Here is a 24,554-nt window from a genome sequence, read left to right as displayed (position 1 = left end):
ATGGTGGGATTGGGATCTATGAGGTGTACGCATTCCACGATAATATCTTACGGTACCCGGATTCATGTTATCATTTGAGACTGGAGTTATTCCTAGCATCTTCTTCTCCATTTAGTGAGACGATGTTGGGATAACATATTTTTTAGTTGTTTAATTCGTTTCTCGTAGATCCATCCGGCGGTGGATCTTTCACGGATATTTCCACGATGGACGCAATATCTGGGGAAAAGAGTTGAAAGCAATCTTCTGCTTCGTGCTGTGTGTAAAAGGTGTTATCTGTTTTATTTTATTTTTCCGTTTATTTTAATTTTATTATCTTTTAGAACTGTGAAACATGTTAGTGATTACTTCAAAGTTATTTGTTTCCATTGGGCACCCCTTTGGGATGATGTGCTCACACGTTCCCACTTCAGTTTTCAGTAATCAGAAGAAAACGTGCCGTGATGATATGTGTTTTCGTAACTTAAAGCTTTTATCGATTTAGAGATGTAATGTTAGCTTCTGCTGTGTTTATTTTGTAATTATGTTCTATTTTTAAATCAACTCACTGTTGAATATTTATCATTAGAGGGGAGTTCTTATATTTATTTTATAGAGGGTTAGATTCGGGTTAATCTTTGTTTAGAACTTCTTTCTTAGTGTTTAATTAGATGTTTTAGATCCTTAGTGCCTCATTTTATAGTTAATTTCTTGGATTAGTCAGCTTCTAGCTTAGGGGACGCTACAGAGTAGCACGATTTAATTTTTGGTTTTTAGAAAGAAGAAACACCAATCGATTTGATTTTACGTTTTATAATTCACTTCTTAGGATTTATTTTAGAAAGTCAAAACTCAATATGCTCTTGGGTTTGTAGAAATAAAAAAATAGTGATAGTATTTACTCCTTGGTTTTTGGAAATCTACCAGAATCCGGTGGAGATATAGGGAGAAAAAAGAAAACACAGAGGCGTATTTTGGATAGAAAAAAATGACCACCAAATACACAACCAAATATTTGGTTACACCAAACAATTCATTTTCCTCTATATTATAACTAGATCTCACCCGCAATTACAGCAAGTGGTCAACTCAGATTGGGGCAAAATGCATGACTCAGACCCCTCCTTAAATCTCCAACTGAAGCTCATACCAACCAGCGAAACCCTGACGGAATGTAATAAGGTAACCTCCGGCCATTTACTTACACTAATTAAAAAATCAACCACCATAATCAAGCAGGCACAACATCAATATGCTATGCAGACGGGCCCAACGCTGGAACAATGGCTCCTACAAGAAAAACAGTCACATAGATCACCTCACCCTACTAGATTGCCATGCAACCTACTGGCAACAAAGATCTAGAATACAATGGTTGCAATCGGGAGATCGAAACACAACATTCACACCAAGCCTACAATTCATCGAAGCTGCAAGAACATCCAACAACTCCAAGATCAACAAAATAATTGGATCCATGATAAGGACGCAATCATCAAAATTATGCTAGATCACTTCACCGATCAATATACAACACCTAGTACAATAATTGATGACCATTTGTTTGAAGACATTACCCCGAGGCTAACCCCTCAACAATGTTTTATTCTTACCTCAGAGGTGACCCCCGAGGAATTCAAAAAAGCGCTCTTTTCCATCGGCTCTGAACGTGCCCCAGGACCAAACGAATACACTAGCAGATTCCTTAAAGTTTTTTGGGAAATAACCCGGACACAACTAATTGATATGGTACGCAACTTTTTTTAACTCCCTTAACATACACCCACTCATGAATCACACTAACCTCACCCTTATCCTGAAAGTAGATCACCCTTCTAAACCCTCTCAATACAGACCAATAGGACTATGTAATGTCACTTACAAAATTATCTCAAAAATCTTAGTCAACCGCTTAAGACCTATTCTCCCATTCCTCATAAGACCCTACCAAAGTGCCTTTGTGACCCAAAGATCTATTCATGATAGCATAGCAATCGCCGGTGAGCTTTTCCATTATATCAAATCCACTAGCCGAACCAAGGACTCAAAAGTGGCTCTCAAGCTAGACATACAAAAAGCTTATGACTCCTTGGATCGGGGATTCATCAAACGAGCTTTTACCAAAATGGGTTTCCCACAACTCTTTGTGGACTACATCATGCTGTGCATTACCACAGTAACATACTCAATCAACATCAACGACATCACCCCAACTAGAGGAATTAGGCAAGGTGATCCCCTCTCTTCTTATATTTTTATTATCTGTGCGGAAATCCTCTCAACAAATTTGAGAAACCTAGAAGCGCAAAAAAAAAGTAGAGGGACTGCGCATCTCTCAAAAAGACCCCCCCCCCAATACTACATCTCATGTATGCGGATGGTCTACTAATAACAGATAAAGCAACAACAGAGGGCACAAAACAACTCAAGCACTTATTTCAAGCTTATAGTACCTCAGCAAGTCAACATATCAATACCTCAAAATCGACAATAATCCATCACCCAAATCTCGAACAACATCAGGTAACCAAACTTCAACAAACTTTCGGCATGACAACAACATCACACCCACCCACGTACCTAGGAGTACAATTTAAACCAGGAAGAACACCTCATCATATCCCCCCCCCCCCCAGCGACTAGCTCGAAAAGCAAACGGTTGGATGACGAAATGCCTAAATCAGGCAGGAAGATTAGTTCTCATTAAAACTTCTCTCACACCTACAACCAATCACCTTATGCAAACGCAATTACTTCCAGCTCATATCCACAAAAAAATGGATCGCAAAGCTAGAGACTTCTTCTGGGGACACGACTCAACCGTAAGGAAACTTCATCCAATAGGATTTGATAAACTGATCAAACCTAAATCAAAAGGAGGATTGGGAATTCGAAGCATCAAAGAGCATAACAAGGCCCTACTTATTAAGAAAATCTGGAACATACATGAGAAACCAAACTCTATAGTGGCCTCGTTGTACAACTAGAAATACCTTAAACACCAACCAATCCTCCAAAACATCCCTCCTCCTCCATCGTCCACAATCCCCCTATGGAGGAATCTGGCTTCCCTCATACCAAATATGAAAAAACATCTCTTTCACCAGATAGGAAACAGATCCACCACCCCAATCCAAGCAAACTGGATCCCTCAGTTCGAAAATAACATAGACCTAATACTTTGCTACCCCATAAAATGAGTAGCTGATATCATTTACCCATTAACCCGGTCTTAGAACCACGAAAAGCTGAGCATCCTCCCACCAAATACAGTGCAAAGAATCGTAAACCTTCACCTTCCACATGACACTACACCATTTTCAGGATTTTGTCACAGGTTATACCTGTTACTGATTGAATTTGTAACGGTTATAACTGTACTAAATAGGCCGTTATTAATAATTGTGATGGTGTTTTGTAACTGTTTTATCTGTGACAATAGCCAGATACAATCACATATAAAAAGCGTTACAATAATTAATAGCCACAAAATACCTAATTTTATGATTGCGACACATGTCATATTTGTCACATATATCTTAACGGTTTTAACTGTTACTTTCTATTTACAACAATTAGTTGAATGACACGTCACAATATTTATTGACGCGTGTTATTTTTAAGAGGATGACACGTTTTTTTTAATCACATTTCTTGTCACAGCTATATCCGTGACAATTTTTAACTCACAATTAAAAAAATGGGTAGCCCAGACCATTTTCATGGATCCGGGCTTCCAATCTACATGCCTTGGTCTCGATGATGGACATGCACTCTCCGTTTACAGGCCTGAAGCCCTGAACTACAAATAAACCGCAAACTGGATTAAACCTGGATTTTATAGTTTACAAACATGCAGTACAATTAAACGTGAAACACAACTGCAATCTATTCTCTTTCAATCTGCAATTCATACATATCAATCTACAATCCCTAACCTCACAATAACTTCAAAAGATGGATAAAGTTCTCCAATCTCTTCATACATATTCCACACATACATTTTATACTGCAACTGCTCCAAAGACCACCATAATCTATCTTCTGAGCCTTTGCCATGTGTAGGATCAAGCAAACACTCGTGAGCTGCAAAGCCCAACTTCAGTAAGGACAACTGTAGATCACAATGTGACAAGAATCTACAAGTGAACAAAAATTTACAAATGAATGATAATGATTTTTTTAGTTCATTACATGTATCATACCATGTAACGAGCTTAGATAAATCTATCATTTCACATAATTCCATACCATTAATCAAAACTATGACAACCCCAACAAAGAGTATGAAAGGAAACAAGTAGAGCAACACTACTTAGACGAACACATAGTTAAACATGAATGGTATGCTTGAAGAAATCAGCATACAAGTATACAACTAAAAGGTGTACAGATTTGTTGGTTCAATAACCAATACCGCACATTCTACGTGCACACAACCTACCCATGGGAAACTAAGTAACTACAAAAACACATAATGAACTTGCCAAGAGCAGAAATTTACCGAATAACAAAGTTCCAAAATGGTATCAGTGCAAGTTCTTAACACCACCAGTAGTAGGCGCAGACCTACGAGCAATCTAGTTGCATCACCTTGCCTTCATGAACACAGCTAAACAGGGATTCCCTACAAAAAAAGATAGTTTGTATTCATATGAAATACACATTTAATAAGAAGTCAACATTTCAGGAAAATAATCTGGCCCTTCACAAAATCATAAAAATACACGACAACTTCAGGATACAAATGCCTAACAGACATTTCAGATCAATTGCAACACAATCCACCACCCCCTCCAACCAACTTCCTTTGGACGCTCCCCTGTCCACCAAAAGTACAACTTTACCCCCAATGCAATTCTGACCCTGAAACTGCAAATCATATCTTGCTACATTGTCCGATCGCTATGGATTCGTGGAATCTACTACTTCCCCGGATATCCACTCCACAGAGCACCCACGAAGGTATACTGATGTATTTTCAAATGTTGTTGTAGATAGTGGTGAAAACTGGGTTATTTTCGAACTTGTGAAGGTAACTCTTTTTTTTTTTAAGATTTAAACAAATAAATAAATGAAGGAAATTAATAGTAATGTCAAGATTTTAGAAAGATTAAGGCTCAGGATTCACTATTACTTCAAGCTGATTGGTTATAAATAATATTTCAGAAATTATTATTAAGCTCTTTTTCTTATTAAATCACTTTTTAATTTAAAAGGTGTCCAAATATTAAGTTGTAATCCTTAAGCATGATTTATCAAAGAATATATTCTAAGCATAAAACATCAAACTGATTCACAAATAATTAAGAAAACCATTTTATCCATTTTTTTTATATTTTTATCCAAGTGAATTAAATAAAATAAATAATTAACGAAATTATAAATAAAAATATTACCAATCAAACATAAGTGAATAGATCCTCCATTGCCTCAATCACCAGGTATTTTAGCCGCTCATCATGTTGGAAAACCTCTCAAAATATTTCATTGATGCTCAAAAGTGTTTTACAATGAAGAAAAAAACAAGAAAATGATATAAAACAGGATTCTACGACCCACAGAAGGCGTCCAGATCAACGATAGAGATAAAGTGTTGTTGTCGTTGAAAAACTATGACCCACGAACGACAGTCGTTGTCTTTGTTGGTAAACGACTGCCTTTGGTAGTCTGTTATTCCTCTTCTTCTTCCTCCTCGAGCAGCAGCATCAGCAGAACCAGAATCTCTGCAACTTCAATTTTCTTGCTCTGTAGTGCTCTAAACCTCTCCCAATTCTCTCTAAACTTAGCTAGCTCCTCCTTCTCGACATTAGGGACCTATTTATACACAACAGGTCACTCAAATCCTCGTAATAATTCCAAGAATATCCGGCCATTAAAGAAAATAATCCGAAATATTTTTTCTTTAATTCTCTGATTTGTTATGGATTGTTCCCTGTTTTATCTCTTCTCATGCGTCATCCTTGAGCTGTAAGGATTGTTTCCAGCCAATAGAATCAACCCATGCACATCTCTTCCATCCAAGAATTCCAAGAATAGAATATTTTTCCTATTTTAGAATATCTTCCCTGATTTGATTACCACCGATTATCTAACCAATTTTGACCGAATCCAATACCCATACCAGCTCTATCTAGGCCCTAGGAACAAACCCATTTAATTTGGGCCATTGAATCTCACTGGAACACCTTCAAATCCTCAACCCTAGTCACGGAAGTTCAAGAACAATTTTTCCCGCCAATTTTTGGTTTTTGAATTTGGGAAGAAGATGTCCTCCCCCTAACCAGAACTGGGGTGGGAATAGCAGCTGCCTTGGGGGTGCCCTTAGTAATTAGGTTACCCCTTATCCAAAAGCGAGAGTCCGAATAACACTTGTCCTCCGGGGGTGCCAAAATCAACTTTTCGAGCCGAATTTTCCAAAAATGTTTATTTCCTAAAAATACATAAAAACACAATATTAGTACAAAAATAGAGTTCCAACAATACGGACATTGAGGACAAATTAGACACAAAAATGTGTCTATCAAATACCCCCAAACTTATTATTTGCTAGTCCTCGAGCAAATCTAATCTAGAAAGTAAAATGACTACACTTAGCACGTGCAGCAAGCCGCTAAACCACTAGGTGACCCTAGTGGCGGAGTGTTGTCTCCGGAGGGTTTACCAGAGGTATACCCACAAAACCTTTATACTCCAGACCCTAGCTATCTACAACGAACCTTGGAAGGCACTAAAGAATCTCCTTGGTTGGCATAATTATTGACTACAAGAGGAAGTACCCTGATGCGAAATTCCAATTGATGTACACGAGTTTGCACTCAAGCATACTAAAATTCATATATAAGTGACAGAGCTCTACTCAGATAGTTGCACTATGGACATCATATTCGGAGTCAAACTAATCACATGGAAAGATTAAGAGATGGATATAGAAAAACATAGATGGTTTTGATGTTTACTAAGTGAACGGCGTTTCCCATATCTGTCTGAAGTCATCCGCCAAAATGAACCTATCCTAATGGATTGAGATACTAGTCTAACTAATATCAACACACTGGCATATACAAGGGAACCAGTGGTCGATAACCTAACTCTAGGTCAACACAACTGGCATATACAAGGGTACCAGTGGTCGACTTTATTGAATTTATTCCTTTTGGTCAAATGGTCTAGTCTCAATTTTTTTTTTTATATCTCAATCACTCTAATTCACCCTAGCATTGGTAACAACTTGAATCGTGAGACCCACCAAATCACTTAGAGTACATAGTTTAAAAACAAAATAAAATAAAAGTAGAAGTGAAAAGGACTCAACGAGATATGGTGAAACTATCATGTTATTTCTAACACCTGAGCTCTGTGCTTTTATGAATAGACTCTTTAGATGTTTCCATCTATTCAGATTGGTTCCTCAACTCCTACAACCAAGATGCTTCTAGTGTAGTTTTTTGCTTGTAGTTGCAGACTCTGTTGTTGTTTGTTTTTTCATGTGTGATGTGACTGAGGTGTTTGTGTGGTTTGTATTTCTGAACAAAAAAGACTGTCAAAAAACTTTGAAGAACAACCTAAATTTTCAGCATTTCTGCATTTGCTTCTGTGACAGGCGTTATCGGATTTTAACGGATAAATATCCGTTATCCGATAGATTAACGTTAACGATATCGGTTTGTATTTTTGATATCCGCCGGATGTTAACGGATATCGGATATCCGATAATTCTTAACCTTAACCTTATCGGATTGTCCAATATCCGGCGGATATTTATCCGTTGACAGCCCTATTCAATCCACTTAGATTAGTTAGTGCCATCCTGAATACGCATAAATTTCTAGGCTCTGGAGTTTATTTATTGCAACTAAAAGCTAACAAAGAGTTTCTTCCCCACCCCCAAACTTAAATCTAACATTGTCCTCAATGTTTCTAATTAAAGAGCAGTACCAAAAGTAAAATAACACGAGGAGAAGTTGGAAAGATAGTACCTGGGTGAAGAAAATCAAAAACTAATATACAACATACAACTGCCTCGATGGTCAATCAAGGGTAAACAGGGTCCTCCAGAGGGACCTCCTCAACATCACCTGTAGGAAAGGGCTCTAAAAAGGGTTTCAATCTCTGACCGTTAACCTTCAAAGAACTACTACCATCCGGTTTCTCGATCTCAACAGCTCCATGAGGAAAAACAGTGCGAACAATAAAAAGGACCCGTCCACCGAGAACGTAACTTCCCAGGGAAAAGATGCAAGCGGGTATCATACAGAAGAACTTTTTGACCTGGAGAAAATGACTTCCATAAAATGTTTCTATCATGCAAAAGTTTCATTTTGTTCTTATACTCCTTCGCACTATCATAAGCATCTATACGAATCTCGTCCAACTCATTGAGCTGGAGTTTCCTATGGGCTCCTGCCTCGTCAAGTTAAAAATTTAGCTGCTTAACAGCCCAATAAGCTATGTTCTAACTCAACAGGTAAGTGACATGCCTTGCCATAAACAAGCCGATAAGGCGACATTCCAATGGGGTCTTAAACGCAGTACGGTAAGCCCATAAGGCATCAGTAAGCCTAGACGACCAGTCTTTCCGATTAGGATTAACTGTTTTCTCTAATATACGTTTTATCTCCCTATTGGAAACCTCTACCTGACCACTAGTCTGTGGATGATACGGGGTAGCTACCTTATGTGTAATACCATATTTCTTCATCAGAAGCCTAAAAGGCCCATTACAAAAGTGCGACCCTCCATCACTAATTATAGCTCGCGGTGTACCAAAACGTGTAAGTATATTATTTTTCAAGAACTCAATCACAACCCTATGGTCATTGGTTTTACACGCAACCGCCTCAATCCACTTGAGACATAGTCTACGGCGACAAGGATGTATAGGTTACCAAAAGAATTAGGAAACGGACCCATAAAGTCAATACCCCACACATCAAAGACCTCAACAATTAAAATAGGGTTCAAGGGCATCATGTTCCTACGGGAAATGGTTCCTAATTTCTGGCATCGTTCACAAGTAACGCAGTAACTGTGGAGTCTTTAAACAACGAAGGCCAATAGAATCCACACTGCAATATCTTAGCAGCAGTTTTCTTAGCACTAAAGTGACCCCCACAAGCATGATCATGACAAAAGGAAATAATACTGGACTGGTCACTCTCAGGTATACATCTCCTAATAATCTGGTCTGGACAATACTTAAACAAATAAGGATCATCCCAAAAGAAGTGCTTAACCTCAGCTAAAAATCTAGAACGATCTTGTTTACCCCAATGTTGGGGCATTCGACCAGTAACAAGATAGTTCACTATATTCGCATACCAAGGTAATTGGGTAACAAAGAACAATTGTTCATCAGGAAAGCTATCCCTTATAGGAAGGGAATCATCTGGGGAACTAACAACTAGCCTAGACAAGTGATCTGCTACAACATTTTCGGCACCCTTTTTGTCTCTAATGCCTGGAGAAAACTCTTGCAACAACAGAATCCACCTAATCAATCTAGGTTTAGTATCCTTCTTAGACAAAAGATATTTTAAAGCATCATGATCAATATATATGATGATCTTAGAACCTAAGAGATAGGGTCTAAACTTTTCTAAGGCAAACACAATGGCTAATAGTTCCTTCTCGGTAGTGGTATAGTTCAACTGGGCATCATTCAGAGTTTTGCTAGCATAGTAAATCACATGAAGTAACTTATTTTCTCGTGACCTAACACAACACCAATAGCATAATCTGAAGCATCACACATGATCTCAAAGGGTAGGTTCTAGTTGGGTGCCTGGACTATGGGGGCGGTAGTGAGTAATGACTTAAGCTTCTCAAAAGCCTCTAAACAAGCATCATCAAAGACAAACTTAACATCTTTTGCAAGCAAATTGCAAAGAGGTCTAGACATCAAGCTAAAATCCTTAATGAAATGACGATAAAAACCAGCATGCCCTAAGAATGACCTAATATCTCTTACGGTTTTTGGGACCGGTAAAGTTTTAATAAGGTCAACTTTGGATCTATCTACCTCTATACCCTTTGAAGATACAATATGCCCTAGAACAATTCCTGAACGAACCATAAAGTGACATTTCTCCCAATTAAGCACTAAATTCTTTCCTTACACCTAGTCAAAACTAATGACAAATGATGCAAGCACTCATCGAAAGACGAACCAAACACTGAAAAATCATCCATAAAGACCTCTAAGAACCGTTCTACCATGTCAGAAAATATGCTCATCATGCAACGCTGAAAAGTCGGAGGAGCATTACATAGCCCGAAAGGCATGCGTCTATACACAAAAGTACCAAAGGGACAGGTAAAAGTGGTTTTCTCCTGGTCTTCTGGGAAATAACAATCTGATTATATCCAGATTAGCCATCTAAAAAGCAGTAGTGACTATGTCCAGCTAATCTCTCTAGCATCTGGTCGATGAAGGGAAGGGGAAAGTGGTCCTTCCTAGTGACCTTGTTCGATTTCCTATAGTCAATACAAACACGTCAACCCGTGGTCACTCAGGTCGGGATTAACTCATTGTTATCATTCTGGACTACAGTAATACCAGATTTCTTGGGAACAACCTGAACGGGGATAACCCACTTACTGTCTGAGATAGGGTAGATAATTCCTGCATCTAGTAGCTTAAGAACCTCAGTTCGAACTACTTCTTTCATATTGGGGTTTAGTCGACGTTGCATCTCCCTAGAAGGTTTGGTGTCTTCTTCTAAATAGATCTGATGCATACAAATAGTAGGACTTATACCCTTAATGTCTGCTATGGTCCACCCTAAAGCTTCCTTGTTGTTTTGAAGGACGGTTACTAGCCTACTTTCCTGATCTCTATCCAAGTCGGAAGAAACAATCACAGGTAAAGTCTCAGACGGGCCTAAAAACACATACTTCAGGGTATCTGGCAATGGTTTTAGGTCCAACTTAGGAGGCTCTTCTAAAGAAGGAACTAGGGTAGACTTAGAAACTGGTATTGGTTCGAACTTAGGTTTCCATCCATTACTAGTATCTAACAAAGGGGTTGAATCTAACAAAGCATTCACCTCATTAATCACATTATCATCATCAAAATCAATCCCAAAGTGAGCTAGGCATTTCTCTAATGGATCTTCTAACAAAGTGTTTGGTAATGACTCCTCGACTAATGTTCCTATCATGTTTACCTCTTCTATATTCGAGTCATCTAGTTCAGAGGGTAGCTTACTAATATCAAAAATGTTCAGCTCAATAGTCATATTACCAAAAGACAAATTCATAATACCATTTCGGCAGTTAATGATCGCATTGGATGTAGCTAAAAACGGGCGACCTAAAATCACTGGTATTTGGTTCTCTGGGTCAGGGACAGGTTGGGTATCTAGGATAACAAAACCCACCGGATATATAAACTTTTCGACCTCTATGAGAACATCCTCGATCACACCACGAGGAATTTTAACGGAACTATCAGCTAACTGAAGTGTCATCTGGGTAGGTTTCATCTCACCAAGTCCTAGCTTAAGGTACACATGGTATGGCAGTAAGTTCACACTGGCTCCTAAGTCAAGCAATGCTTTCTCAACACGGTACTTACCTATTGTACAAGCAATGGTAGGGGACCCTGGGTATTTATACTTAGGAGTAGTGGTATTCTGAATAATAGAACTCATGTGACTATCTATGAAGGCTTTCTTCTGGACACTGAGCTTACGCTTTCGCGTACATAAGTCCTTAAGGAACTTGGCATAAGAGGGAATCTGCCTAATTGCATCTAATAATGGAAGGTTGATATTAACCTACTTAAAAACCTCCAATATATCATTAAAGTTGGACTCCCTCTTAGCCGGAACTAGCAGTTGTGGGAATGGGGATCTGGGAACAAAATCAGACTCAACATGACCCTCATTGGTCTCTTTAGAGACTCTATCAGTCTCTTCATTCTCTGGTTCAGACGGGTGAACTACAACATGTTCACTATCAGGCATGGAAACCTTGTTGTCTACTTTCTTTCCACTCCTAAGGGTTGTGACAGCATTCACATGATTGTACGATTTCTCCCCTTTGGGATTAGGCTCAGTATGACTAGGGAACTTTCCATCTTCTCTCTCACTTATAAACTTAGCTATTTGTCCTACTCGAAGTTTTAATTCGGCAAGACTTTGAGAATTATCCTTCAATTCTTGCCTAGTTTCTTGTTGAAAGCTCATGTGGTTCTTTGATAGCATTATGAGATTTTCCTCTAAGGCAGAGATCTTTTTCTCGGAAGTGTTCTGAAACTGAGTTTGACTCGAAAAGTTCTTAAAACCAAATCCTGGGGGAGGCTGAGAATTACTAGACTGTCCTTGATTCTGACCCTTAGACCAAGAAAAATTAGGATGGTTTCTCCAACCAGAATTGTAGGTCTCTGAGTATGGGTCAATCTTCTGACGGTTCTCAAACCTAGCATTGTTATAGACAGCATGAGCTTGCTCTTCACTAACCTGACCTTCCCAAAATGAATTATCGAGCTTTATTCCACAACTAGAGACTTCAGAGGCTCTATTAGGTTCAACAAGGGACCTATTTTTAGACTGACCCATTTCCAAAGCCTCTAACCATCTAGACAAAGCAGCAAACTTAGCATCAGATGCAAAAGTCGTATCTACCATATTGGTGCTACTTTTATTGACCAAGAGTCTTTTAGGGGGTTCAACACAAGATTCCCACTGTTGGGATTTTTCAGCGATAACTTCTAAGAAGGTAAAAGCATCATCACCATTTTTACTAGTGAACTCACCAGCGCACATAGACTCAACCATGGCTTTGGTCGAATAGTCTAAACCATCATAAATAATTTGTACTAGTTTCATCTTATCAAATCCATGATGAGGACACTGAGATAGGAGATGATTGAATCTCTCTAAAAATCTATAAAGAGACTCTCCCTCTTGTTGCACAATAACACTAATTTTCTGCCTAACAGTTGCAGTTTTATGCTTAGGGTAGAACTTCATATAGAAGGCAGCGATAAGTTCCTGCCATGTTTCTATGGATTCAGATGGTAGGTTGTTCAGCCAGGTCTTGGCTTTATCTCTCAAGGAAAGGGAAACATCTTAAATTTCAATACTTCATCAGTAAGGTCTTTTATTCTAATTGTCCCACAAATTTCCTCAAAGTCCCTAATATGGAAATAAGGGTTCTCATCATCTTTTCCTAAGAATATAGGGATCATCTGAAGAATACTAGGTTTTATCTCGAAATTAGCCGTAGTGGCTGGAAATTTAATGCACGAAGCTCGGTTGGACCTAGTTGGGAACATGTAATCTTTCAAGGTTGCCATCGCTGGCACAACAGAAGTACTAGGGGTACTTTCCTCACGAAGAGACAGATTCTTAAAACTGAAGTTTCCAAAAACAGGGCTCTCAAAAGAACAATCTTGGAGCTCCCTGCTTATATCAGAAGAACTACTAGGTTTTTCGCTAATCAATCGACCTAGAGTATTTCTTTTCCAAGCCCTATTAACAAAATCGGGCATACACTAAAAAAAATCAAAAAGAAAAAATCCTAACAGGAAGGTTCTAGCAATCACACAACAGGCTGACTCGACTTTACCACAACAAACCTAGATATTTCTAGCAAACAACAAGCATGATGGCTCACTTAGATTGTTTCTAGACTAGCTTCTATATCTCGAAAGGGAATTCGATACAATTTAAGCAAACCCCTCTGGAATCAATCCGAGTCAAAGTAAGTTGAATCGAGGCGAGGGAAGCTTAGTGGAGCTTTGATACCCAAGGCCTCACCGCAGTACAATGGGGCGCATTCATGCATTCAACTCACAGAAACCGTCATGAGCTTCGAAGTATGCTAAAAGAATAACCAATATCCTTCGAAAATTTTTCCTAACAAGCTCGATACCCTATAGGTCTCTTTCTAACCATATTTTAAAGCTTGGGTTCGCGTTAGGTTTTGTTCTCCTAAAGCGGGCAAGAAGGGAGCGGTAATGAAATCCGAACCCTTATCTTGTTTAGGCCAGGCCTTGCCCTTTACTAGGAAAATAAAGACAGTATTGTTCGTCCTCAAACAATTAGCACCTTAAGGAGTACAGTAACCTGCTTGCAGGGGATTCACGAGTGTTTCGATTGGACTTACCTCCCGTACCAGACGGGGGATGAACCGTTGTCGTCGACTCGGGCCACGACTCCTATGCCGTGTGCGAACCCGAGGGGCCGAGGTGATATTGTAATCACCGTCCTACCCTGCACACAGTTTGTATTTAAGGGTACCCTTCCGTAGGGTTTAAAAATTAAAGTCAAAATGTCCAGTCCAATTTAAAGTTCAAAAAGAAATTTTTTTTTTACAGTTTTCCTCACACACTCAAAAAGAATTAAAAACTAAATCCTAAAATTGTCCTCTTTTCTTCTCTTTTCGCTTTTCGCTTTAAGCTTTTTCCTCTCAAGTCCTTAGTTTTCACTTTGAACCTGCAAAATAAAGACAAAAAGAAACGTAAAAAGGAACAAACAATTATAAAAAAAAATTAATAAACCTAAAAAAAAAATTCTACCTAAGCACAGGTCCGCGGCGGCGCCAAAAATTTGATGTATTTTCAAATGTTGTTGTAGATAGTGGTGAAAACTGGGTTCTTTTCGAACTTGTGAAGGTAACTCTTTTTTTTTTTTTAAGATTTAAACAAATAAATAAATGAAGGAAATTAATAGTAATGTCAAGATTTTAGAAAGATTAAGGCTCAGGATTCACTATTACTTCAAGTTGATTGGTTATAAATAATATTTCAGAAATTATTATTAAGATCTTTTTCTTATTAAATCACTTTTTAATTTAAAAGGTGTCCAAATATTAAGTTGTAATCCATAAGCATGATTTATCAAAGAATATATTCTAAGCATAAAACATCAAACTGAATCACAAATAATTAAGAAAACCATTTTATCCCTTTTTTTTATATTTTTATCCAAGTGAATTAAATAAAATAAATAATTAACGAAATTATAAATAAAAATATTACCAATCAAACATGAGGGAATAGATCCTCCATTGCCTCAATCACCAGGTATTTTAGCCGCTCATCATGTTGGAAAACCTCTCAAAATATTTCATTGATGCTCAAAAGTGTTTTACAATGAAGAGAAAGACAAGAAAATGATATAAAACAGGATTCTGCGACCCACAGAAGGCGTCCAGAATCAACGATAGAGATAAAGTGTTGTTGTCGTTGAAAAACTATGACCCACGAACGACAATCGTTGTCTTTGTTGGTAAACGACTGCCTTTGGTAGTCTGTTCTTCCTCTTCTTCTTCCTCCTCGAGCAGCAGCAGCAGCAGAACCAGAATCTTTGCAACTTCAATTTTCTTGCTCTGTAGTGCTCTAAACCTCTCCCAATTCTCTCTAAACTTCGCTAGCTCCTCCTTCTCGACATTAGGGACCTATTTATACACAACAGGTCACTCAAATCCTCGTAATAATTCCAAGAATATCCGGCCATTAAAGAAAATATTCCGAAATATTTTTTCTTTAATTCTCTGATTTGTTACGGATTTTTCCCTGTTTTATCTCTTCTCATGCGTCATCCTTGAGCTGTAGGGATTGTTTCCAGCCAATAGAATCAACCCATGCACGTCTCTTCCATCCAAGAATTCCAAGAATAGAATATTTTTCCTATTTTAGAATATCTTTCCTGATTTGATTACCACCGGTTATCTAACCAATTTTGACCGAATCCAACACCCATACAAGCTCTATCTAGGCCCTACGAACAAAACCATTTAATTTGGGCCATTGAATCTCACCGGAACACCTTCAAATCCTCAACCCTAGTCACGGCAGTTCAAGAACAATTTTTCCCGCCAATTTTTGGTTTTTGAATTTGGGAAGAAGATGTCCTCCCCCTAACCAGAACTGGGGTGCGAATAGCATCTGCCTTGGGGGTGACCTGGGGGTGCCCCTTAGTAATTAGGTTACCCCTTATCCAAAAGCGAGAGTCCGAATAACACTTGTCCTCCGGGGGTGCTAAAATCATCTTTTCGAGCCGAATTTTCCAAAAATGTTTATTTCCTAAAAATACATAAAAACACAATATTTGTACAAAAATAGAGTTCCAACAATACGGACATCGAGGACAAATTAGACAAAAAAATGTGTCTATCATATACCCACTTCAATAAACCTACATACATTTATATCCCTACTTCTTCAGTCTAAAATCGTTAACCAAACCACCACCACATTCTTCTTTCTCTTCTGGTCACTTTGGCTAGCTAGAAATTACGTTGTATACAACCAAAAGCAAACAAACCCAACAAACATACTCCAAATGGCTACCCTCCTACAACATGAATACACCTGGGCTCAACAGAACCTCCCAACAGTAGTACCAGGAATGCAATCTTCTACAAACATTATGCATTCAGATTCCCAAGTCAATCACAATTTTAGTAGGATGGAGTAAACACACAGATGGAGCAGCTAGAGGACATCCGGGACTGGCAGGAGCGGGAATTATATGCTGAAACGAAAATGCAATCACAATCTTAGCAATTGCACAACCATTAGGGATAACAACAACGCTCACTGCCGAAACTTGGGCCATGCTCATAGCGTCAATAACAATATGACTAAAGGTGCAATCCGAAATGGACTCGGAAAATCTTATAAGGTTTTTAACCTCGATGGCCGAACCACCTTGGTACTTAAACAATATGATAGCATAAATTAAGCTTAGATTGATCCAAATTCCGCATTGCACCATAAACCATAGCGGGCAAAATTGCACAGTTCGGTTACAAGTGGAAAAAAATTATTGCAAAACTGGTGAAGTTCGGTTAGAAAAAAGTTTTAGGCTTTTTTGCGAACTAACCGAACTGGCAGTTCGGTGACCCGGTTTTGAATCCTATAAAACCGAATTGTTCTTCATGTTCTTCCTTTCAGGAAGTTCGGTTAACAAACTAGGGTTTTCTAGAAATTCGTCCTAACCGAACAACGCACTGTAACTCCCATTCAACCCTATTTTGATGATTTCTATTCAATTAAACGAATCAAAATCAAATTAAAAGTATGGGTTTGTTGGAAAATACCTGCGAATCGGTCCCATGGCAGAATCAGGCTTCTTACTGCGTCTATTATATTGGATTATGGATTCACTTGGCTCTTCCACTTCTTTATGAATCTCAAAATCACTTGGATGATTTGCTAGATGTCCTAATGGGGGACCTGTTCCTGGGAGTCTATTGGTTTTCTTTCGAAGAACCATTCTTATAGTCGATTGATTAATCGACGATGAAAATTTTATGAATCGACGATTAATCGATGAAGATGATGTTGAAATGGGGGAAGAGGAAAGAAGAAGAGGAGAACAGTTCCTCAAAACTGTTTTTTTTTTTTTTCTGTGAGACAAGGTTAGATTAGGATTATATTTAGAGTTTTCTTTTTGATTAAGTTAGATGTAGTTATTAGGTTAGGGTTAATTTAATTAGGGTAAGGACCAGATTAATAATCTCATCTAATTTGAGGACATCCCTTAACACTGTAGGGTAGGTGGCCTAATAAGACCATGGTCCCCCTAGAAAAACCATGGTCCCCAAAAAGTCGTTCTTTCCATTCTGCCCGCCGTCCATCTCCTGTGATAAAATCCAGAAACCTAAACCTCCTCATTGTCTCGATAGTTCTAAAAGGAAAAGCTTAATTGATAAAATCGAACAAGAATTTCTCCAGTCCATTAGCAACAAGGTGACTCTTATTGTTCTTCTTCATCTCTATTTTCTTTAAAATTTTGTTTTTATTTACAAAGTGGAAATTTGTATTCTGTGATTTTTTTTAGGGATTTCAAAAATGTCATCTCCCAATTCTCAAGTTGATCATCGTCCAGCAGCTTTCCGGATATATAGAGACTTCAAAGAGTGTGAAGACGTTTGGGATGATGGCAATCGAACTATGTATTGGGGAAATGATCATGAGCCAGAAGCACCACCACCACCGCCTTTCTTAATTCTCGTTCAAGGACCTCCCAATGTCAGTAACCCCTCCTCCCTGATGTATTTTCAAAATTCAAAGATCAGAGAGGTAATGATTCTAACCATTATCTGGACTGCTGCTGTTTTAATTTATGCTGTTGTAGGTTGGGAAGTCCCTGCTGATTAGATCTCTAGTCAACCATTTTACCATGGAAGAAGATGATATCCAAGGCCCCGTAACCATCATAACAGGTTTGTTTCTTTGTCTAATTTTAACTATTACAATTACCTTACACAATACTTTGATTACTCATAGTTATGCAGATAACTCATACCATACTAAATACTTTGATTACTCATAGTTATGCGGATAACTTATTGGTTATGTTGTTTGGTTATTTCTTTAGCTGACAAAAGAACAAGGCTGCAGTTTGTAGAATGCCCTGATGATATTAGTGCCATGATAGATGCTGCAAAATATGCAGATCTAGTATTGTTAATGGTTGATGCAAGTTATGGGTTTGAAGCGGTATGTGGCTTTGTTCCTTTATGTAACTACATTGTATAAAAAAAATAAGCGGGGGGTTTATTATTTTTCTCGATGGTTTCAGGAAACATTCGAGTTTCTTAACCTTTTACAAGCGCACGGCCTTCCAAAGGTTATGGGTGTTCTCACACATCTTGACGAGTTCGAAGATGAAACAAAACTGAATGATACCAAAGAGCGTCTCCAGGATCTTTTTCGGACTGAAATATATCAAGGAGCAGTAACATACAATCTATCTGGTCTTCAGCATGACTTGTAAGTTTCTTTTGATTAATACTGCACTGTCTAATTCATGCGCTTATAACATTTTCTCATTTAGACTAGTGATGATGTTTGCCCTTACTTTAAATCTGATAAACCCACTCTTATATATCCATCATTCCATCTATGATTATAACAGGTACAATATGGGGGATGTACAAGAACTGGCAGAAGAGATATTGACGCTCCAGTTCCATCTCTCATCCCGGCGAGCTGCACATCCTTATGTGCTGGTAGACCGTTTTAAAGATGCTACCCCTCTTAAAAAAGTGCACAAAAATGCAAATTGCAAGAGAAACATATGTCTGTATGGTTATCTTCGTGGTTGTAGTATTAAGAGCGGAGCTAAGGTACTTCCTCGTACTAGGTCAATTCGAGTTTCTCAAATCTGAATATCTTTCATCCATGCGACATCAGATATTCCATTGCTTATAGGAGCTATAGAGTTCCTTTATGATGAATGTATCCTCGTCCCGTGACTTCGTTAGAATGAAATGTTTTATCTTGTTTTCAAAATTTTTTTACATGGATATGTTTCGTAGTTTGTATCTAGAAACTTGCTTAGCTTTAACATAAAGAAAAGTGTAAAACCAAAGAATTAGAGGAAAACTGGCATTTCTGGTGTTTGATGCTGGAAACCAACCTGCGTAACTTCGCTGGATGTCTTCAACTGTGCTGCTTCTGCTTTAGATTAGATTATCTGCCTTGTGATTCTTCTTTCTAGGTGTGTGATGGACTGCAGATACAATCACTTGCAGTTACGCTCTCTCGCTTCATTGTAGTTTTTCGTATTTTCTAGTGCTTCTATTCACTTACTTGTCCTGTTGGTTCTGTAAATGTTGGATGCCGTAACTGCTCTACTATGTTTTCATTTATTTAATCCTGAAACAACAGTTTCTTTATCTTTGATGCTTCTTTTGTAAGGAATTCAGATAATGTACCGAAGCGAATCTGATAAAGAAAAGAGCCCACCTATTTTTTTCAGTTATTGTACCACAAACTTCACTTGCACTCTTATCCACCAGTTGACTTTAGGTGTTTCGGAACAGGTACACATTGCTGGTTTTGGTGATTTTTATTTAGCTGGTGTTAGAAGCACAACTGATCCTTTTCCTTTATCCCCGGAGATGGATAAGGAAAGTGATCTTGTTGAGCTAACCCACATGGAGAATGAGGGTTTCAGAACAGGGACCTACCTAAGGTTGGAGGTTCATGGCGTTCCATTTAAGATGGTTCAAAATCATGATCCCTGTCATCTGATTCTCGTTGGAGGTATCAGTTTTGAAGAGGAAAATAACGGTTATATGCAGGTTATTATGCCTTTCCTAGTTTAATTTTCTTTATCGAAATATGCCTTTGAAAAGATTTCACTCATCAAAATATATTCCCAGAAAAAAATGTCTAAAACGTTGATATGATAATGAAACAGCCATTATTCGATATTCAACATGAATAGATAGGAAGACATTTATGCCTGTATCCTGTTACCTGAACTCTGTTTGCCAGCCTTATTGATCATGTATATGTGTTCTTCTTCCAGGTGAGACTTAAGCGACATAACTGGCATATGAAACTGTTGAAGTCAGGAGATCCAGTCACCGTGTCAGCTGGTTGGAGACGCTACCAGACACAACCTATTTATGCTAGGGAGATCAACAACGGACAGCATAAATATCTCGAGTTCAACCCCGAAGATGAGCACTGTCTTGCAATGTTTCAGGGCCCTGTCGCACCTCCTTGTACCAGAATTGCTGTTGTGCAGAGAAAAAAGGTCTGGTGTATTCCACTTGAATTTTATACTTGTTTATTTTGTATTGCAACAAAAAAGAGTATTTTAAGTTAAAGAACCAACCATATATCTAAGTTCGTTCGTTTGTTGGCGTTTCTCAGAAATCATCTGGGAAAATATCATAATAAAATCTTTTTTTATTTTTTATTGTGGTACTGTCTCCACCCTTTCGTATGGTGCCATCTGTCATATTTTGGTGAATGCACAAGCATGTCACTTGAATGGCTCTTTTTTAGTAACAAGCCACCCTTCTAATATAAGGATGGGATGTGAAGGTGCTGCTCAACTATTCTGGATTTGCTCATTGTTTGTGGAAAGTTTTGCATTTGAATCAGGACGCGTTTCGGATAGCAGCAAAGGCAGTCGTTCTTGAACCTAAGCACCACTCAAAGATAATGAAGGACAGTAAGCGGGAAGGAAAACCTCAAAACATCTATAACGAGAGGACTGCTCTTATCAAGTTTGAACCAGGAGATATTGATGTTGCTGCATTAAAAGGTGCACCAATTCAGACTCGAAGTGGAATTTGGGGGATGGTTAATGAGGTTTGTGCTAAGTTGAAAACAAAATCCTCTCTTATGTATCCTGTCTCGAGTGTTCACATAGTTTTCTGATGCGTATCTAGAATATAGAACCACAGATTGTCATTCTTTTGCTTTTATGATATTAGAATCCATGGGATTTCTGTGCTCTTTCCATGCAAAAGTCAAGTGTATCAGTATTGTCCTTTTTGTGTTTTTTTTTGCATTTCTAATGTTATCGGTCTTGGGCAGGAGGCAGAAGAAAAGGGGATTGCTAGATGCACATTTGAGGATACAATTTGTATGAGTGATACTTTTATCATGCGTGTGTTGTGTCAATTTGAGGCTCCTTGCTTCTTCAAACAGTACAACAGTATTGTTCCTGTTGATGATGAATCACTCAGAAAGGTTATTCCCCTGGTCTGAACTTATATGGCTAAAGTTTGTGGATTATAGAATTCCATGCGCATTTCTGACTTGTCTTTGGTCCAAATTCTCAGAAGCGACGTGGTGTGGAGATCATTGATGGGGAGCCTTCCTCCTATCCATATTCAAAATTTACGTTGTTCCTTAACATTATGTATATGGTATGAGCTTCTGGGCTGTTTCAGCTCCTTTCCATAATAGTCTTTGTCCAATTCGAAGTGCCTTTTAAATTAGTCAACCTTGATAATATACAATTTTTGCCGGGTTTCCCTGATAGATTAATTCATGCTACCTATGTCCCATACGGAGCTTGATTTGGTCTTTTTATGTAAAATATTTCACACTGCTGCCATTCCTTCTACCTGCTGCTGTAGAATGAGGTGGTTGTTTGGGTATGGCCGGACTGAGGAAAACATCCTGATCAAATATCAAGCGTCGTTTGTTTTCATGTCTTTGTCGCTTTACTTCTGTCAATGGCTAGTTTTCAAAATTACAGCTGATTCAGTTGATGTGGTGCCTTATTTTGCAGTGTGACAAAGAGAAGGAAACTGTGGTGGTCATATCCGAGCAGAAACGACTAGATATGCTGGAAAAACACGAAGAGGAGGAGTTGAAGAAACCAGTGATTGGTCTTCCACGGATATTGTGTTACGGTTAATTTCTTGATGGTCTAAAAAAATTTAAAAGTAAATGTCTGTAACCAATTTAACAAGATCTTGCAAGTGACAGCAATAAGGATAATTTTCCATTCAAATTCGAATATTCCTGAGAGTTTGATGTGCATCATATTTATGTATTTGTGGCACGCACCGAAGATATTAGACATAGAAATTTAGCTATCAGTTAATGTTATTGTGCTTTTTCATAGAAATTTTGATGTGCATCATATTTATGTATCTGTGGCATGCACCTAAGACATTAAACATGGAAATTTAGGTATCAGTTGATGTTATTGTGCTTTTTCCTAGAATTTTTTATTGTTAAGCCTATGAGTTGTGGAATGTCAATTCTTGAACCATCTCTAACAATATCTCTCTTCCAATACATTGGAAATGACCTATAAACCATCTAAAACAGAATAAGAAGTCAAAGTAGACATAATAACCAGCATTTCAGCTATGAAATTTGTAGCACATCTCAAACCACCAGCAATAGCTCTTAGCTGTATAAATCTAAATTCAAAGCCTGCAGCACCAGGATTCTCTTTTGCTGCTCCACCACAGCATACACATACCACTGTTCGCACAAGTTTCAGCTTCGTTCACTTTAACCTCAAAGAATTGCAGGATTTGCGATTTGGCATTGCTCACGCAACCTATCAGCTTTCAAATTTCAATATCATCCCACAATCTTTGACTAAAGACAAATTCTGATTGGCTGCTTTCTTCAATCAATCCCAGCCTCCTCAAAAACCACTCTGTTTCTAACAAACCACAACTCCACCATAGCACAAAAGGCAGCTGGAATCCATATTTGTTTCACAACTGGACTTTTGTTCTTAGTAATAGAAAAAATGTTAGAAACAGGGATTTGAAATTGAAAGACACTAATGTGATCCCCAAATATCTACTTCAGGTTCTGAACTACCTTTGAAAACATCTATCTATTTGTTATCAACCTAGAGCTAAAGCCTGCAAGTCTCATTTTGCTGCCTAAAAATTGAGACATTCCTATGACCTATAAGACTGAAGCTGGGCAGACCTACTCTTACTGACCCCATGTATCACAAACCTGAAGCTGGCCACATCTACTTTTATTGACCCCAAGTATGACAAACCCTATCTACGGGAAGGAAATAAACTCAATGGGATGGAAATAAGCTGATTTCAGGCACAAGATATGGGGAATATTAGACTAGCAAACATAAGATACTAAACAAACGAGTAAAAGGTAAAGAAAAAAATATAAAGATGCTTCAGTTAAGACAAGGATTCAAAACTAAAGAGATTGATATATAAGTGATCATTAAGGACTAGTAAAATCTAGTTATAGCCAGCAAGAAATGTATGATTACTTCCACAGAATCTTGGTTTGTTCATTCTCACAAACAGATGTGGGTACAGTACAACAAAAAAGTAGAAATTGTAAACTCTCACCCTCTCCATCTTCAGATTCCTCTTTGTCTACTTTGCTAGTGTTCGATTACCCTTTCCCATTGATGTAACCAATCCTTTTGTTCCTTGAGTATGTTCTCGGCAGTCTCTTGCAACACAGTTTTGATTCCACTATGGGTGAGAAGGTCAACTGATTCAAGAACAAAATGAGTGCAAGTTAAATCAAATTTCGGCGTAACCACAGGATTTTCATAAAACATAGATATAGGAAACTCAAACTTACTTCTAATGTGCCCTCCGGTGTGGTTAGGATCCCTCCTAAACGCCATAGCCATAGATCTAACCAGTGCTTGAACATGTTCTCTCTTGTTGATCTCTTCCTCAAAAATATCTCTATGATAATTAAGAACAGGTTTCGCATACCGCCCTCCTGTTCCTTGAACACAAATTGTTTTAAAATGTGGTGGCTTTGGAGAATTCCCAAGAGCATCTATCTCTGATGGAGTGAGCAAATGTGTAACAGTGACGCTACCTGCAGCATTTCTTTCCACATTTACAACCTTGAGAGGGACATCCCTTCCTTCATTGTAGGATGAGAAGCAAATGCTGCAACCATATTTCTTAATGTCAAACCCTTCGATCTTCTCCCAATGAGAAGGAACATCATAATCTTCCTTGTTAAAAATGGTTAAAGCATATTCGACACATTTGTCAGGATTGAGACTTCTTTTTTCAGTCTGAACCTGTTAATCAGCAAACATATAAGCAACTCCGATTCAACATCCACCAATTAATATATTAATGAATAAGACATAAATTAAAAATCAAGAACAATATTGTTCTCTTACCTTTTCTATCAATGCGTTGATGATTGGAGCGTACCAACCACTGTTTCCAGCTACTGATGCATATAGATGATCTCCAATTTTGACACCCTTCACATCATATGTCTCGGAGGGCTTTTTCAACTCTTTTTCTTTCTCAGTGAGAATTAAGGTTGATAAACTATCGGATGCAACCCAAGTACCAATAGCGGTTTTAGCGAT

At 38.1% G+C, this 24,554-nt stretch overlaps 1 protein-coding gene across 2 annotated transcripts; it reads left to right on the top strand.

The window, feature by feature from the left end:
• The first annotated feature begins 17,568 nt into the window (after positions 1-17,568).
• On the top strand, positions 17,569-22,325 carry LOC113357928 (ribosome biogenesis protein BMS1 homolog). Of its 2 annotated transcripts, XM_026601419.1 has the most exons (12): positions 17,569-17,686; positions 17,778-17,968; positions 18,075-18,162; positions 18,318-18,439; positions 18,522-18,712; positions 18,858-19,068; positions 19,768-20,028; positions 20,259-20,489; positions 20,843-21,052; positions 21,281-21,436; positions 21,529-21,615; positions 21,984-22,325. In XM_026601419.1, the coding sequence occupies exons 2-12, from the start codon at positions 17,789-17,791 to the stop codon at positions 22,110-22,112; spliced, it is 1,866 nt and encodes a 621-aa protein (XP_026457204.1). In that variant the 5' UTR covers positions 17,569-17,686; positions 17,778-17,788; the 3' UTR covers positions 22,113-22,325. The 2 variants fall into 2 exon arrangements, with proteins under 2 accessions (XP_026457204.1, XP_026457205.1); XM_026601420.1 differs by lacking the exon at positions 19,768-20,028.
• The last annotated feature ends 2,229 nt before the right edge of the window (positions 22,326-24,554 follow it).

This window comes from Papaver somniferum, chromosome 3 (assembly GCF_003573695.1).
Source record: "Papaver somniferum cultivar HN1 chromosome 3, ASM357369v1, whole genome shotgun sequence".
NCBI lineage: Eukaryota > Viridiplantae > Streptophyta > Magnoliopsida > Ranunculales > Papaveraceae > Papaver > Papaver somniferum.
This window is presented reverse-complemented; position numbering and strand designations above follow the sequence as displayed.